We start from the raw sequence: 17519 nt of genomic DNA, 5'->3' as shown, positions 1-17519 counted from the left end.
ACAGAGAAACCCTGTCTCGGAAAAAAAAAAAAAAAAAAAAAAAAAAAGAAAAGAAAAGAAAAGAAAAAGTATATGAGCAATATGTTGTGATTTGTTACCTGTAGAAGTTTCTTGTCTGACATCAAATGTCTTACTCACCTTCTTGGAGTATATGCCAAGACCTGACTTGGGCTATGTCCTTCCATGTTTATGTTGAAATTATAGGACCTTCAAGGAAGGTATGGCCAGTCTGTTAAAAAGGAGGAGCTGGTTCAGCAATGAAGGGAGACTTGGGGGGGGGGGAGGTGTATTACGTTGGGGGTGAGACACAGCCACATACAACTTCGTCTATCCACAAATCCCCCATGTATCCAAGATTGACCTTAAACTCCTGATCCTCCCTTACCTCTCAAGTATGGTGATTACTGATAAGTACCGAATGCAGCTTACCTCAGTAGAGGTTGCTGGTCACAATAATCATATACATTCCAATGTCCTCATCCTGATGTTTGTGTAGAAGATCAAATAAAGTTCTGAAGTCAGCTTGTGTAGAAATTTGGCAATCCAACACTGGGTCTAAATGGTTTGTTAAATATTCTCTTCCTGTAGCAACAGAAATGAAGGGATTCTTTCAGAGCATTGAAGTCCTCTTCTGGCCTGTCATTTTAACCTACAAACTCATCATAGTAGTTAGCCCTCCCTATAGGTCCTTCCACTGGAAGGTCCTAACTTAGCAACTATTTGGTCTAGCAAAGACCTGCCTGTAACAGACACATTAGTGGCCCCAGAAAGTTTAGGCAACACTGTTTCTTATGTCTTTCCCAAGACCCAGTTTCTCTTTCCATTTAACTCTAAGGTCACCTTTAAGGGTGTGTATAAAGGTCAGGTAGGCGGGTCCCAGGTTCCTGTCCTGGGGGAGGGGGGGGTCAGCTTCCTGAAGATGCTTTTGCTTTCGTTACAGTATCTGTTTAGGTTTACTCAGGAAATCAAAATATATCCAATATACCAACAGCATACTCATGCATTCCAAGTTCAGGAAGATTGAGTTTCAGAAATGGGTGCATATCAAACCAGTGCAGAGGGGACGAAGGAGACAGACAAAGGAGGGAGGGAGAGAGAGGCATTCACCTAAGGAAGACAGGTACTGGGGTGTAGCTCGGCACAAGCTGGAGGCTAGGGCTTTGGTCCCCATCACATCACATCTCAAAAAAAGTGGGGTCAGGAGGATGGCTCAGTGGTTGAGAGCACTTGCTACTCTTTTTGTTTGTTTGTGTTTGTTTTTTTTTGGTTCTTTCGAGACAGGGTTTCTCTGTGTAGTCCTGGCTGTCCTGGAACTCACTTTGTAGACCAGGCTGGCCTCAAACTCAGAAATCTGCCTGCCTCTGTCTCCCAAGTGCTGGGATTAAAGGCGTGCGCCACCACGCCCGGCTAGAACTTGCTACTCTTATGGTTAGGCTATCAGCACCCACATAAAAGGTCACAACAGCCTGTAACTCCATTTGTAGGGAATCTGATGTCCACTTCTAACTTGTGCAAGCATTCGGCATGTATGTGATACACAGACAGACATTTCCTCCTACACACAAATCAATAAAAAAATTAAATCTTTATAAAAAGATTAAGATATTTTAGGGCCAGGCTGGTGAGATGGCTCAACGGGTAAGAGCACTGACTGCTCTTCCGAAGGTTCTGAGTTCAAATTCCAGCAACCATATGGTGGCTCACAACCACCCATAGTGAGATCTGACACCCTCTTCTGGTGTGTCTGAAGACAGCTACAGTGTATCTATTTATAATAATAAATAAATCTTTTTAAAAAAAGATATTTTAGGGGCTGTGCTCTTTGCCCAGATTTCATAAGTATGAAAGAACCTTCATTTGCCCATAGTGGGCAAAATGTGACCCTAAAGTCAGTGAGTGGAGACCAGCTAACTACTGAAGTCTTGGTCCAGGAACTTCTTGAATTTTAGGGCTGCCCCAATGGACCCTACAACCCTGCCAGTGGGCCTATGGAACATCCCAAACCCCGTGTAAGAAGAAGGACTGGGGACCTTAAACTTCAAGCTATTAGGCAGGGGACTCCACCCTGCTGCTGAAGAGGGGAAAGAAGTGGGAGGAGGTGGGAGAAGAGGAGGAGAGAGAACGAAGAGAAAGGCCTCGCCCCCGCCCTGCAGCCCATTCCCATTGGCCAAAGGTTTCCTGGCCCCATCCTACCGCCCGCCTTCGGACGACGCTTAAAGTGTGCGGAGCAGGTGCCTGCAGGGGAGGAGGAACTTTGCAAGAGTTAGTGCAGTTCGCTGCACCCATTCATTGCCCGCAGCGGTCGGGAAGGGGATCCAGGGACGGCAGCGGCCACTCCCGGGGCATTGGGGCCAGAGGAAGGCCGGAGAGCGCCGTTGACCCTCGTGGGCCGGGGAGGTGACGCCGTCCATGCAGCTGTGTGCCAGGGCATGGGGGCTGCGCCTGGGCCGCGGAGCCGGGGGCGGCCACCGCCTGGCTCAGGGCACCGGCTTGAGTTGGGCGCCGCGGAGCCGGGACTGCAGCGGCGGCGGCGGCGGCGGTGGCGGGGACCGCGGCGCGGCTGGGGCCTCGCGCCTCCTGGAGCGCCTCCTGCCCAGACACGATGACTTCGCCCGGAGACACATCGGCCCCGGAGACAAAGACCGGAGGGAGATGCTGCAGGCGCTGGGGCTGGCGGTAAGGCCCTCCACCCTCTACCCTGCCGGGGCTCTGCCCGCCGGGCCTCCGGGCTCCCACCTTGCCCTCCTCCTGTGTCCCGGGCCCCAGCTTGGGAGCGAGCTCGCTCTTAATCTTGGTGCCTCCTCCTCTCTTAACTTTTCTGCTGTTCCTGCTTTTCTAAGGTGCATTTAAAAAAATATCCCCAACTCCAGACGAACCCTAAATTTGCCGGAAAAGGAGGAAGACTCCCTACTTAGAGTACATTAATCTGATCAGCTCCAGTTGCAGCTCCCGAACCCGGAGTAGCGGATTTACTATCCCCATCAGTTCTTTTCCTCCAAAAGATTTGTTTCCTGAAGTTTCGCTTTAAAAAGAACCCCCTAATTAGACGACTCAAATGAAGTTCCTACCAGCCTTTGAAGATAAACTAAAGTGGCTCTCTTAACTCAGGCATTTTGCTCTGCCTGCCCTGTTCACCAGCGTGCGTTTTTAAATTTTAGAGCATTGATGAACTCATCGAGAAGACGGTCCCCGCCAGCATCCGCTTGAAGAGACCCTTGAAAATGGAAGACCCTGTGTGTAAGTGGCCGGGAGGACTCTCAGGGGTTCCGCTGCTCTGCATTCTATAATCTCTAATGGTCCAGCTTTGGGGTTGGTTTGCTCAGTACTTGACAGGCCCTAAAATGCTGGGATTTTTCTTCCCCGAGAAGAATCTATGTAGCCCCTTTCAGGGTCTTTATCCCTGGGTTGCTGGCGAGGCACCTACAAGCCTTCCCAAAGAAGGCCTCGCCAAAGACACGTGTGGGATTAGAAGTCTCCGCCTCATGCACGCCCACCGGAAGGGCTTTTTGTTTTTATCTCAGAAGATCAGGTGAGACTCAGAAAGGACAAAGGAGTCACCTGAGGTCCGGCAGCTAGAGAAGAGACTTATTTGGAAGCGGACTTAGACTTTTCGGTCACCAGAATTTCAAATTGTTCTGTCTCACGTCGTTTTCCCCTCTCACCCTCACCCATCTAAAGGCGGCGGTGCTTTGCAAGCTCGAGGGTTTTTTTTTGTTTGTTTGTTTGTTTGTTTTTCTGAAAAGCACACAAAAAACTATTTCTGCTTGGTTAAGAAATCTCAGGCTATTTATAGGCTTCCCCTTTTAATGATTATTTTGTTTTTAAAAGATTTTCTTGCATTTATATTTGTGCACCGCGTGGGCTGTTGGGTCATCTAGAACTGGAGTTCCCCACAGTTAGGGGGTATGATGCCATTCCGAGAGAGAGCCAAACCTGGGTCCTTTGCAAGAGCAACACACATGCTCTTAGCTGTCGAGCCATCTCTTAAGCCCCCATGGTAAAAATTGGTTGTAATGGTCCTGATGCTGTCTTTGGGCGGTTTTTATATGGCATTGACTTCTAGGAGTCAGGGAAGAATCTAGACGGTAAGGGATGGTCAGAGCTGAAGAACTCTTAGAAAATCAAAAAAAAACACCAAGCTCCCTCACCTGGTTACCCCAGATCATAGAGATATTTCTCTAGGGCAGTTGTTTTGTTTGCTTGCTAGCTTGCTGTTGCTTGTTTGGTTTGGTTTCTGTAAGAAGGAATTCTACATGCAAAGCTGATTTTGTTTTAAAAGATGTCCTGAGCCTATTCTGGCTACAGCTCGGGAATGCTGCACCTCAGGCTCTATGCACCTCAATGCCCTCCTTGCTGGAAAATGCTGATGGCAAGGAGCTTGCTCACAAGGAAAACCACCTGAGACTTGGAAAGATGGCCAGGACGTATATCTATCTCAATTTTAGGACACCCAACATTCTGAACCATCAAATGTGAGAAAAACAAAGAGGTTGGCTTACTTGTTTTTTGAAATAAGGACTTTAATGCAGCTTAGGCAAGCCTCAAACTTATTCATTGAGTAAAGTTTATATTATGTATACATCACAATGTGGAAAAACTATTTCTTAGAACAGTTTTTTTTCCTGTGTGTGATTATTCTTCTTCCTTCCTTTCTTTCTTTCTTTCTTTCTTTCTTTCTTTCTTTCTTTCTTTCTTTCTTTCTTTCTTTCTTTCTTTCTCTCTTATTTTTAAGATAGGGTCTCACTATGTGGCCCTGGCTGGCCCAGCTTTGAAGACCTGCTGGGATTAAAGGAGTGCATATCTGACCCTAGTTGTGTATTTGTCAAGGAAGCCATTGGCGAGTATTTGTGCAAATAATTGCCTTCCTGAGACTTTCAAAAACAGAATGTCTAGATTAGCCCCTTGTATAACATGCTCTAAAGTGAGATGTTCTTTTAGGAGTGTTAAGGCCTGGAGAATTTATCAGTGTTTGCTCTCTCTCTCTCTGTCTCTCTCTCTCTCTGTCTCTCTCTCTCTGACTCTCTGTCTCTGACTCTCTGTCTCTGTCTCTTTGTCTCTCTCTGTCTCTCTCAATGGGCTCTCCTTGTCCCTGTAATTGGCATGGAACCACATAGACCAGGCTTTCCCTAAAGGCAGAGATCCACCTGCCTCTGTCTCCCACCTAAATGTTGGGATTAAAATGACTTGTTTTGCCGGGCGTGGTGGCGCACACCTTTAATCCCAGCACTCGGGAGGCAGAGGCAGGCGGATTTCTGAGTTCCGAGGCCAGCCTGGTCTACAAAGTGAGTTCTAGGACAGCCAGGGCTATACAGAGAAACCCTGTCTAAAAAAACCAAAAAAAAAAAAAGACTTGTTGTTTAGTTAAGATTTTTCTAGTAAGAGATTTATTAGCCTGTGTCTCTTGGAACAGGTTCCCTAGAGTTTGAAGTCCCTTAGAGAAAATATCATACAGTCGAAATTCTCCCTACCCACCTCCCCTTTCCTGCAAAGCTTGCTTATTGGGCTAAGGAGCAAGGGTGAAGAGAGGGTGAGGGATGCTGCATTTACAAGACTTGGATCTTTTACACTGCTGCATCATGGCGAATGAATGGTCTCTGAGGGAAGCAGGCTGGTTCCTTGCAGGAGCATTTAGCAGTGGAGCAGCCTGACTCACATTTACCTTCCTGTGGGTACTGACTCTCTGCTCTTCTGTAGCAGAGTTGTGTTTGCTGTAGTGGCTGTAAGAACCAGGCTGCTGTCTTTACCACCATCATTGTAAGCAATGAGTAGATACTTGGGTTAGCACTTAATTCTAACTAGCTAATGTTAAACATTTGTGGAGAGCCTACTGTGGGCACTTTTGAAAAGTGCTTTCTGTGTACTATTCATTCAGTCCTCATTACAGTCCATGAACTGAGTCAGTCTCTCTCTCCCCCTCCGCCCTTTGTTTTAGAGATAAGGGTCTCAATTGTGTTGGCCAGGCTGGTCCAGGTTCATGGACTCATGCTTCTCTTATCTTCCCTTCCCAGATACCTGGGACACTAGGCCCACAGGACCGTTGCACAGCTATTAACCCCTTTAAAAGGAAGAAACCATGGTATTCAGAGGCATTTTAACTTGCCAGGGTCTTAGCTCGTGACCTTTGGATGGGAGCAGAATGCACACTCAGGGCCATCTGACTCCATAGCCAATCCCCACCCCCCACCCCCCACCCCCCAATGATGACCTTGCTGTTTTCATGGTGTCCCAGGCAAAGCAGAGAACTCCTGCCCTGGCTCTTCTAAGGTGCACACGCCAGTCATCCTTTTGTCCTGTGCACACTGCCCCTGTGGGAACGAGACACCACAGTGAAGCTAAGTGTGGAGCTCTCAGGCCCACCACCAGGATGAAGGAAGTGTGGTTGGCATGGAGGCCCAGTGCTTGCTTGGGTGAGAAACAACCCCTTCCTGACAAACCTGGAGGATGCTAATGCAGGCAGGGACCGGCAAGTAAAGGATGAAGCATAAGGGTTCCATTCCATCAGTCGGGAAAGAGACTTCCTCTCCAGCACTTCAGAAAGTGAGAAATAATACTATTTATTTATTTATTTATTTATTCACATTCCTAATGCTGCCCCCCACCCCACCCCCGGAAAAATACTTTTATCAGTCTCTCAGTAAGTCATTGCTCAAGAGAAGCAAGCAATACCTCTCAGCTCAAAATCCCGTCAACTTAATTCCACTCAGATGAATTTCCCTCCTCAGCCACAACCTTGCACCCAAATAATAAATCGGTAAATAAATAAATAATAAATAATAAATCGGTAAATAAATCAGGTAAGAACTATATTTTAGTGGGAGCATTGGTTTCTCTGAATGCTACAAGCTGTCTCTAAATTATTTTGCTTCTTCTATTAATGTTATAGTTAATTAAAAAGTACTTCAGAAACCAAACCCGATGAGTTTTTAGTTGTGCTGCTCCGTTTTTTTTGCTGTGTAAAGTCATCTCAAAGGAGCCAGATTAAACTAGTCCAAACAAACCAACCAAGTGCCACAGAGATTAAAGGTTACACAAACCCACACACTGCTTTTCCCGGGCATGCTTTGGGAGAGAGAGGAGAGCAACCCCCCCACCCCCACCCCCACCCCCACCCCCACCCCCAATGCTCAAACTATTCAACTGGAGTTGAGGCGCTGAGCTGTCAGAATCAGTTCGAATGAGGCTCGTGGGAACTGAATGTTCTAAGGTGTGTCATCAGAATGAATTTTTAAATAAATGTTTAATAGAGGGCACTGATCAAGGGGAGGGGCATTGTGCAATGGAGATGCGAGTGATAGCTTTGTCACCCAGAGGGTGATGTAGTCTCTAGCTGATGGTGCACTCAGAATGAGGCTGCTATCCTTCACCAAGTCAGTCCTGCCTAGAGGGCCCTCGGCCCCAAGGCTCTCAGGCACTGCCGGCTCCTCCTGATCCTTTCCCACTGAGATAAATCTGCCTCCTTTATAACTAGGATTGTGGACTAGATAAAGACTAACCAAATGGCAAAGTCAAGATTATGTATCCTGAACTTGTGGAAGCAAGACTTAGACTTGAGGTTTGGAAAGTAAAAAATCTTTAGAGTGTGTAGTGAGGGAACGTGGAGGGGGCTTCAGGTATGGTTCCAGCAGGGGGCTATATTGGCTTCCAGGAAAGTATAGAAGTAATGAGAGATGCTCGCCCAGGTGCCACTTCAGATGTGGTGAGATGAGTGTATATAACAATCCCTCTGATTGTTCCTGAGCTAGAAGTAGTATTTGAAATGCTAGCACTTGAACCCACAGCCTCAGAACTGCTAGGACACCCATAAATCCCAGTCTTTATAAGTTTATTTTTAGTATTAAAATATTTTAAGGTTTCTTGAGTTTTGACATATCAAACCGTACTGACTACTTTGTTGACTGAAATATCAAAATATATATATTTTTCTTCTTAACTAATTACATGTGAGTAGCGGAGGCAGGAGTGTATTTGGAGTATAAAGAGGGGTGTTGGATTCCCTGGAACTAGAGTTAGTGGTTGTGAGCTGCGTGACCTGGGTGCTGGGAGTGTCTAAACCATCTCTCTGAGCCCCATCACCTTCTTTTGTTTTTTTGTTTTGTTTTGTTTTTTCGAGACAGGGTTTCTCTGTATAGTCCTGGCTGTCCTGGAACTCACTCTATAGACCAGGCTGGCCTCGAACTCAGAAATCCGCCTGCCTCTGCCTCCCGAGTGCTGGGATTAAAGGTGTGCACCACCATGCCCGGCCCCATCACCTTCTTAAAGGATCATGGAATCCATCTAGCATCAATAAAGAGAGATCTAAAAAATTTTTTATTTTAAGTTTTATTGGCTGGTGAGATGGCTGAGAGTGTAAGGGTAGTTGCAACCAAGTCTGATCCATTCCCAGAGGCTATAAGATGGAAGGAGAAAATGAACTATATAGGTTGTTCTGTGGTACGCACTAGTGTACACACAAACACACACTAAACACCAGCACTTGGGAGTCAGCAGCAGGCAGATCTTTTTTTGGGGGGGGGAGGGGGTGAGACAGGGTTTCTCTGTATAGCCCTGGCTGTCCTCGAACTCAGAAATCCGCCCGCCTCTGCCTCCCGAGTGCTGCCTCCCGGCACGCCCGGCTAGCAGACAGATCTTCATTCAAGGTCAGCCTGGTCTACAGAGAGCTAGTTCCAGGACAGCCAAGGCTACACAGACAAACTGTCTCAAAAAAGTAAAATAAAATAAAATAATAAAAATAAAGAAAAATTATATTTTGCATAAGTAACATTCCTTAATTTTGTTTGTTTGGACTATTTTGGAAAGGCTATAGGTTATCCATTGCTTGTTAGGAACTTTTGCCAAATTCAATGGTTTCTCTAAAACAATAATAAGCTACAATCCCCGAAAGCTGCCATGAAGTTCAGTTGGGTCTGCCCATCTTAAGCTTTCTTTTCTCTTAGTGATTACTTGCCAAGGAGAGTGCAAAGAGACTAGTGGATAAGGGCACGTGCTGGTTTTGGAGAGAAATGGAGTTTGGTTCTCAGCACATTGTAAGCAACTTAGAACCACCTGTTGTTTGGTTGGTTTTTTTCGAGGGTTTCTCTGTATAGCCTTGGCTGTCCTGGAACTTACTCTGTAGACCAGGCTGGCCTTGAACTCAGAAATCTGCCCGCCTCTGCCTCCCAAGCGCTGGGATTAAAGGCGTGCGCCACCACCGCCTGGCTACACGTGCATTTTTAAAAGAGGATTTTAAAGATATTTGTAGATCCAGCTTTTGATAAAGGTTTCACTGCAGCCTCCACACATTTCCTGTAGATCCCCGGCTTCACCTCTCACCGGACTGGTCGGTTTGTTAAGTTAATGAATCACTTTTTCCTTTCTTCCTCCCCTCCATCTTATGCATCCCACACCCGCCTCATCTTTGAGGTAGTCTCGCTTCAGCTTGAAGGGCATCATCATGTCTGCTCGATGGATCAATACCACTTCATGCTTACTCGTGGTTCATAGCTAACTCAGGAATTATCATCATTTCTTATGCAGTAGTGGATAAGGTTGCTGTACGTTCTAAGAGTTTGGAATAGTTTCTAAGAGTATTAGAATAGTTCACTGCCTTAAAAAAACAAAACAAAACAAAAACAAAAACCAAACTGCTGCATCTCTGCCAATTTGTACATATTCCTTACATAATATTAACTTATGGTGAACTTTAAATATCATAAAAAATATTCAATACTATCAAAGTCACTTATGCAGCATTGTAGATACAGTGTTACACTTGGAGATCACCGAGATGGAATGGACCCTTTGTCCCTATGTGAAATTCCCTGGACTATTTTAGGTTTTGAGTTGGTGTTTTCTGTGGCCTTTGTAGCAGTAGTTGTTTGAGTTTGTAGTTTCCAAATCTGCTCCCATAGTTTCCTCTGTTAGCTTCCCATCCTTGTTTACTGAGAGGCTTGTTAAATTTTCTTGGATTTTGATATACAAAGCCACGCTGACCACACTGTTGACAGAAATGTCAAAATATATTTTTTTTTCTTTTTAAATAATCCCATGTGAGTAGCAGGGGCAGGAGTGCATTCGAGTGCAGATGCCTGTGGAGTATAAAGAGGGGTGTTGGAAGATGGAAGGTGCCACACAGGCACTGGATACACTAGAGTCAAGTGGTAATAACAGCAAAATAAATACTGACTATTCAGCAAATAGGATGGAAACAGATTATGGTGTCGGCAGAGGTGAGAGTGTCAAAACACATGGCTCTTTGAGGACTGATGGATGAACTGTAAACGGACAATTTCATTGTCGAGGAGTAAGGAAAACAGGGTTATGAGATGTCACTCCTGAGGATTCAGAGCCAAAAAAGTTTGCATGGCGTATGTTAAATGTGAGAGAGTTCAGTTCTTCCTGGAAGCAGGCACCGAGATCATGTAAATGCAGAAGATAGAAGCAGGGGATGACAGGCGCCCTCAGACTGCTGCTGTTCTCATCCTGGTAGAATGGAACAGAAATAGGAAGACTGAACACAGAGACAGTGAGATGGCAGTGCAAATCTGGGAAGGTTAAGAGTCGTAAAGCGGGCTGGTGAGATGGCTCAGTGGGTAAGAGCACCCAACTGCTCTTCCAAAGGTCCAGAGTTCAAATCCCAGCAACCACATGGTGGCTCACAACCATCTGTAACAAGATCTGGCGCCCTCTCCTGGAGTGTCTGAAGACAGCTACAGTGTACTTACATATAATAAATAAATAAAACTTTAAAAAAAAAAAGTATTTAAAAAAAAAAAAAGAGTCGTAAAGCGTAGAGAGCGCCAGAGCTTCACAGTGACTTAGTGGGAACGAGGGACTTCCCCAGTGGACTGCGGAGAAGAAAGACAGAGCCAGAATGTGGGAAAGATGAACACGTGGAGGGGAATAGTCGGGTAGAGTCACCAGGGCCAGGAAGACAATTTTCCTCAAGCGCTGTGGACCCTGTGTTGAATTTTGGACCTCTCTTGGGGGCAAGAAGGAAAAATGTCCGCAGAATCAAGAGCGCCCCCTAGAGTGGAAGGAGTTTGGGCGCTGATTGCCCGGTATTCATAGTAAGCAGGAAGAGTAGGACTGAATTAGGCAAAAATGAAGTTTGAAAGGAGTCAGCGTGTCTGTCTACCTAGGTGGTAAAAGTCCCTCAGAGCCTGCTGAGGTTGAATGGCGTTGGCTCTGTCAGGCATCATTTATGATCTAGGAGCAAGAACGAGAAATGAGGTCCCTAAGTTCGGCTAAGGCTAAGGATTGGAACCATCAAGTGCCAACGACTTCAAGGTCTGCCGGTCAGCTCAGGTCACTGGGTTTGGAAAGAGATGGAAAGGCTCATCCACCTTGCACCTAGAGGTTCAACGACCAACTTCATGGAACAGGGAGCAAGGCAGAGGCTCTGGGGCAAGTAGGATCACAAGGTTATACGCTGTTCTCCGTGTCTTCTGATTTCTGTATGTCTTTGCTAAGTTGCCTGCCCGGGAGCTGTGTGCCTTGTTGTATAGTGGATAAAGACTTAGATCTCTTTGTAAGATTTATTTATAAGTTATGACCAGACATGATGGGGCATGCCTTTGATCCCAGTACTTGGGAGGCAGAGGCAGGTAGAGAGAGCCTTGTAAGGTGAGGCTAGCTTGGTCTACATAGTAAGTTCCAGGACAGCCTGAGTTGCATAGTGAGATCCTGCCTCAAAGCCAAAACTAAAACCAAAATGAAACATTTATTGTTAATTTAATTTATGTGTATGTGTACTTGTGGGTGCCCCCTTGGAGGCCAGAAGATTCCTTGGAACTTGAGTGTGGCTAATGGGAATTGAACACTGGTCCTTTGAAAGAGTAGCAGGCGCTTCTAACCACTGAACCATCCTTCTCACTCCATAAATCTCATTGTCTCTGCTCAGGCCTGTTTTGCTTATTAGTCCCAGGATATTTTTATAGTATAAACAGAGTTTAAGTATAGATTCTCAGTGCTGATTATCAAACTCTGAAAAGATGAAATCTCTGAATCTAAAATTACTGTAGGCACGGACGGAACTTTTCCACTAGTCTCAAGTTTCCACTTATAAATGTTTTCTCAAAACTTACGCCTATAGGAATATAGTTGAACCACGTAGGAAAACAATTTTTGTAGTTATCTACTATGGACTCTGTGACGGGTTATCAACCATTCGGAACTACCTGTTCGTGAGATCTCAGGTGATCTTCATTGCAACACAACTCTTCTTAATCTACCATGGTCCTGACTGCAGAGAGATTGCAATTCATTACTTGGTGAGATTATAGATTATAAAACCACCGATCTCTCCATAGACCGTTCCTTTGATCTATAAAAAGTTGTCATCTATCTTTCCCTTGGGCAGGGCTGGCTGAATTAAGTACCACTTCCCTTGTTCCCTTGCTCTGCAGGGCATAACAGCATGCCCTGGGCAAAAAAGAGGATAAACAAACTCTGCACTTTCAGCCTAACCATCTGGCCGGAGGAGGAATACATCGGTCATCTGGTGTCCTAGGTGAATATTATGAGTCGCAGTGTCTCTCTGTGTGGTTTCTTTAAAAAGTAAAATAATAGAGAGGCCATGACGAGGCCTCCCCAAGAAAGGAGCGATCTGGGTTTGAGGAACAAAATAACTGATACGACATCCCTCAAGCTTCTTTCCCCTGCTGTGGCTGCTGGTCTGTTGATCTTGAAGCTGTGCGTCTTTCGGTTGAGCAGGGTCCGCTGCAGAGGACTCTGTCCTGGGAAGGAAGGAGCCATCAGGACCCAGAGGAGACATGTCTCAACTCCTTTAGGTGGCGATGGTGATTTGAGGAGTTATGGTGGCTTGCTAATTGGAATCTGGTCTGACCAGATCAGGAGAAGGGAAGGAAGTCGGGAATAGGGTAAAGGGAAGTCAGACCTATGTGTTGCACCCATCGCCTTGGCCATATAGTAACCGTGAGTTTTATTTTAATTGTCCACTTGACTCTGTCCAGAATCACCCAGGAAAGGACTGTCTAACGGGAAGGGATAGGATGTCTCGGGGCAGAGATCATCTTGATGACGTTAACTGTATGTAAGTTGAAAGGTCAACCAATGATTGGCACCTGGGCAGGGAGTCCTGTACCATTGAAGAGTGGAGTGCTGGCATGCCGCAGTTATTGAACTGCTCTCTGTTCTTAACTGTTGATGTAAGGAGATTGACGGCTCCAAGTCCCCGCTGCCTTGACTTCCCCGCAGTGACTGGGGCTGGAATTGTGGGCCAGATTTACTCATCTTCCTAAAGCTGCATTTAAAACTCAGGGTATTTTCTTTTTTCTTACCAGCGAGTGTAGCAAGAAATGGGACAAAGACAGTGATTTGTTGCCAGTAGCTAAGGGCCTCCCATCAGTTTCCATTCCACAGTGGACAGAGGGGTCTGGTTTGGTTTGGTTTGGTTTCCTTTAATGAAAGTAAGCTGTGATTGAACAGAAGTTGATCACAAAATCCTCCACTCTCCAGGGAGGGAATTTGATACCAACAGGTACCTGGGCGAGTGAATGGATACCAGGAGGTTATGGGTAAGATTTAAAAAAAAAAAAAAAAAAAAAACCAAAAACAGAAAGAAAAAGGTGTTGTAAATGACTAGGTGATGTGAAAGAACGGCTAAGTTTTGAAGCAGAATTTGAATCTTCATTCTGGCTTTTATTCAGAAAATCCTAACATAAACTATCTCTTATAAAACACCAATCATGGTTGACTCCTGCCACCCCCACCCCCACCCCCACCCCCAGGGTCCCCACACGGCTCTGGAGCCAGGGATATGCACGCTGGCAACAAGAGTCTGCCAAAACAATTTGCACCCTTGCAATCTGTCCCCGGCTTTTTCCGTTAGCCTCTGGCAAAGAAAGACCTTTCTCCAACTGGTGACACTGGCTGGGCAAACTCAAACATGAGCGTGTTGGTTTTCAGTCCTGGTGACTTGCTTGGAGAATTTCTCAGTGCCTTGCCAAGAGTAGGAGGGTAGACAAATCGGGGGAGTCTGTGTCACTGCTTACTGTCTGTTCTGCAGATGCTGCTGGTGTCATTCAGAGAGCACCACACCCATCTACCGCCCAACTGCATCCTGGGAATGGTGTTGTCACTTAATTGTTATCCTCAGTAATCTAATTGCATTGTCCAAAACTCAGACGCACAAGATTTTCAAGAGAAAGACAAACTCAGCTCTTAACAACCTCAGCTTTCTGTGAACCATCTCAGAGATGTTCTATGTGCAAGCAAGTGCATGCTTAGTTTTCATTGGTGTTACATTTATCTATTTATTTTGTGTGTGTATGAGAATGTATATGGAGGCTAGTTGGTTTTTTTCCCTTCCAAGGGGTCTCAGGGATTGAACTCAAGCAGGCTTGGCAGCAAGCACCTTTGCTGGCTCAGCCATTTTACCAGCCCAGTTTGGTTTCCTTGAGACTCCGGCTAGTTCAAGTTGGCCTTGAAAACAGGGCAGGGCAATCTTTCTGTCTCAGCTTAAGTGCTAGGATTATATATAGGCAGGCACTATCACATCCATCTTGTATTTGTTCTTTAAAAATGCAGACGAAACATTTAGGGTGTAGCTTGGGGGTGGGGGGTAGAATGCTTGTGTAGCAATATACAAGGACATTGTTTAACTCCTCATACCACAAAAAGAAAGGAAGAAAGAAAGAGAGAGAGAGAGAGAGAGAGAGAGAGAGAGAGAGAGAGAGAGAGAGAAGAGAAGAGAAGAGAAGAGAAGAGAAGAGAAGAGAAGAGAAGAGAAGAGAAGAGAAGAGAAGAGAAGAGAAGAGAAGGGAGGGAGGGAGGAAGGAAGGGGAATAGCATTCATTATATGAGCAGTGTGTATTAACAGTGTAGGACCACAGGAATGTTATCTTACGATTAGGGGGTTACAGTGAATCACAAATGCATATTCCTATATAATTAAAGACCAAAACAAAGGGTTTTGTCATGGGTTACAGATGGAGAGCATGTTTTCAAGTAGGCATGTACTTTGTTGCAATATACATCTTAACTCAGGTAGCCTGTCTTCATTTCAGGGCATTTCCTTGTGTTTTTGTTTTTGTTTTTCGAGACAGGGTTTCTCTGTGTAGCCCTGGCTGTCCTGGAACTCACTCTGTAGACCAGGCTGGCCTCAAACTCAGAAATCCTCCTGTCTCTGCCTCCCAAGTGCTGGGATTAAAGACGTGCGTCACCACTGCCCGGCATTCCAGGGCATTTCATGTATAGATTCATTCATCTGAGAAATCTCAATAGCCACAGCAATGTGCCAGGTGTTTAAGAACTACACCGTGTTATAAAACATTTGTTTGAACTAGGTGTGTTGGCATACCTTTAATCCTAGCACCTGAAGGTGCTGAATTTGAGGCTAGCCTGGTCTATACAGCAAGAAAGAGCTCCATAGTGAGACCCTGTCTCAACGAAAAGATTTATTTGGTGCAGAGTTCTGGGTATTTCAGGCACCCATGGGAAGGAAGCTGCTCTTAGAAAGTCTTTGTCCTGTGGAGTTACATAAGGAGGAAGGAGGTGTGCTCAATGAATTCTAAGAAGATGAGACGCAGTCCCCTCCCCACCTGGCGACTCAGAAGAAGCAGAACCCAGAGGGCACTGAACTCTGTTCTCTGTCCTTTAGGACCAGGCCATTATGTAATGCTCTGAGGCAAGGGAATAAACAGGTCAGAAGCAGGTGTTTGTCCCACAAGGAAAGAACTCGCTGCTCAGATGTGAGGAAGATTGCCTAAGCTGTTGCACGGTTGGAAGTACACAGCTGGCCATGTGGTGTCCAGCTGCCCTGCAGGGCTGAAGGCATCTAATAAAAGCACGACAGCTTGTCTCCAACTGGTCCTTTCTGGTTTTGTGAGAACAGAATCTCACCCTGCAGCGCAAGCTGACCTCTGATGCAACTATGTATCCCAAATTATCCTAGCGCTCATGGTAATCCTTCTGTCAGTCTCCCGAGTGTTAGCAGTAGGGTGTGAAGCACTGTGCCTGGCCTCCCCGTGGTTTTGAATTGATGTCTCCTTCCTGGTCTTCATTTCTTTCCCAGTTATTTAATTATACTTTTCAAGGCAGATGGGAAGTGATGCATGGGCACTGTGTTCTTCCAATGGGAATTTTACTTGGATTTGATTATGGTTCCGATTAAAGACTTGGCAGCCTGGTTCTTCTCAGCTCCATTTCAACTGGTCAGGACTCAGCATACATCACTGACTATGAACCTATGAACTTTTCCCCCTTTTCTCTCCTTTCCTGTCCTTCCAATGCTATGTGGACATGTCGAGATGGCGGCTAACCCTGGGATTCTAAATACCCTGGGTTGCCCCTTCTGCACCGAAGTGACTTTTTTCCTGAATGGATATGAGACATAAGAACAGCGAGAAGACACCTAAAACTGTGTACACACCAAACTCTGCATTTGGAGAACAGCTTCTCTTCTGTGTGAGTGAGGGAGCCCGAGGTCTTAGATTTTTATCGTAGCAGTGTCCTGGCTTCTAGCTGGGGAGTTCAGGCATGATAAGCAGTGGCTGAGAGAGTGGGAACGGCCCCTCACAGCATTCACACTTTAGGAAGCGTGACCAAGAACTTGCTGTCTTAGTTTTGTTTCCAGATGCCGTGATAAATAACTCTAACAAAATGACTTGAAGGGAGAGGGCTTTGCCCAGGTCTTTGCTGAATGTGTCAAAACCTAACTCACCAGGGGACACCAGGCAGAATCGCCTGGCCAGCATCTTGTGCGTGAGTGCATGCATGCTCTGCCACCTGTGTCAAGGACACCTTTCACAGATCAGTTCCCTCCTTCCACCATGGGTTCTGGGGATCAAACTCAGGTCTTCAGGCTTGTGTGAGAAGCATGTGTGCCCATTTGTCAGCCTGATCCTGGCTATTTCTAACCAAGTCAATTAACATATTATTTTTGCCAAAGATGGAACCAGTTAGGATTGAATTGGTTATCTAGTTAGGATTGAATTGGTTTTCTAGTTAGGGTTGAATTGATTATCTCGGTTCAGCCATTTGTGGAACATGAGTTCAAGAATCTCCTGCCTCCCCAACATTGGACCGGGAGGGTGAATGGGCAGTGCTCAGGCCTTTCTTCTTGTTTGTCTTGACATAGATCTTCTATGGAGGCTTGGTTAATCCTGGAACTTACTACATAGCCCAGGCTGGCCTCCTGCCTCTGCCTTCAGGGTGTTGGAATTAAAATTATAAACCCTTATACTAGAGACAGGGCAGACTTTGGGATGACTAAATTGACCGTGACATTTGTCCAAGTCACCTTGAGGTGGTGTGGCAGAGTACCTACCCCTCTGCTTTGACTGTATTTTTCTTGGTTTTGGTTTCTTTTCATTTGATACAGAGTCTCAGTGCAGCCTTGGTTAGCTTCGAATGCCGATGCTTTTTCCTTAGCCTCCCCAGATGCGTGCTATGATGTCTGGCTTTTGTCTTTTTAATACTTTCAGAAACATAGTAGCAATTGTAGATAGTGCCGGTAGATGACCCCCTTTTAAACCATCTGGGCTGGTTTCTTTGGGTGGTAGAGTCCTCATATTGTATGG

At 45.7% G+C, this 17519-nt stretch overlaps 1 protein-coding gene across 1 annotated transcript in view; it reads left to right on the top strand.

The window, feature by feature from the left end:
• Window positions 1-2231: 2231 nt before the first annotated feature.
• The window catches only part of Gldc (glycine decarboxylase), a 79348-nt gene continuing 64060 nt past the window's right edge, over window positions 2232-17519 (top strand). The window contains exons 1-2 of the mRNA XM_021192925.2: window positions 2232-2676; window positions 3159-3237. Of these exons, the coding sequence (XP_021048584.1) occupies window positions 2410-2676; window positions 3159-3237 (346 nt within the window). The 5' untranslated portion in view covers window positions 2232-2409. The remainder of the gene's footprint in view (window positions 2677-3158; window positions 3238-17519) is intronic.

Source organism: Mus pahari, chromosome 1 (assembly GCF_900095145.1).
Source record: "Mus pahari chromosome 1, PAHARI_EIJ_v1.1, whole genome shotgun sequence".
In the NCBI taxonomy this organism is placed as follows: domain Eukaryota; kingdom Metazoa; phylum Chordata; class Mammalia; order Rodentia; family Muridae; genus Mus; species Mus pahari.
The sequence above is the reverse complement of the archived record's forward strand: the minus strand, read 5'-3'. Positions and strand labels throughout refer to the sequence as shown.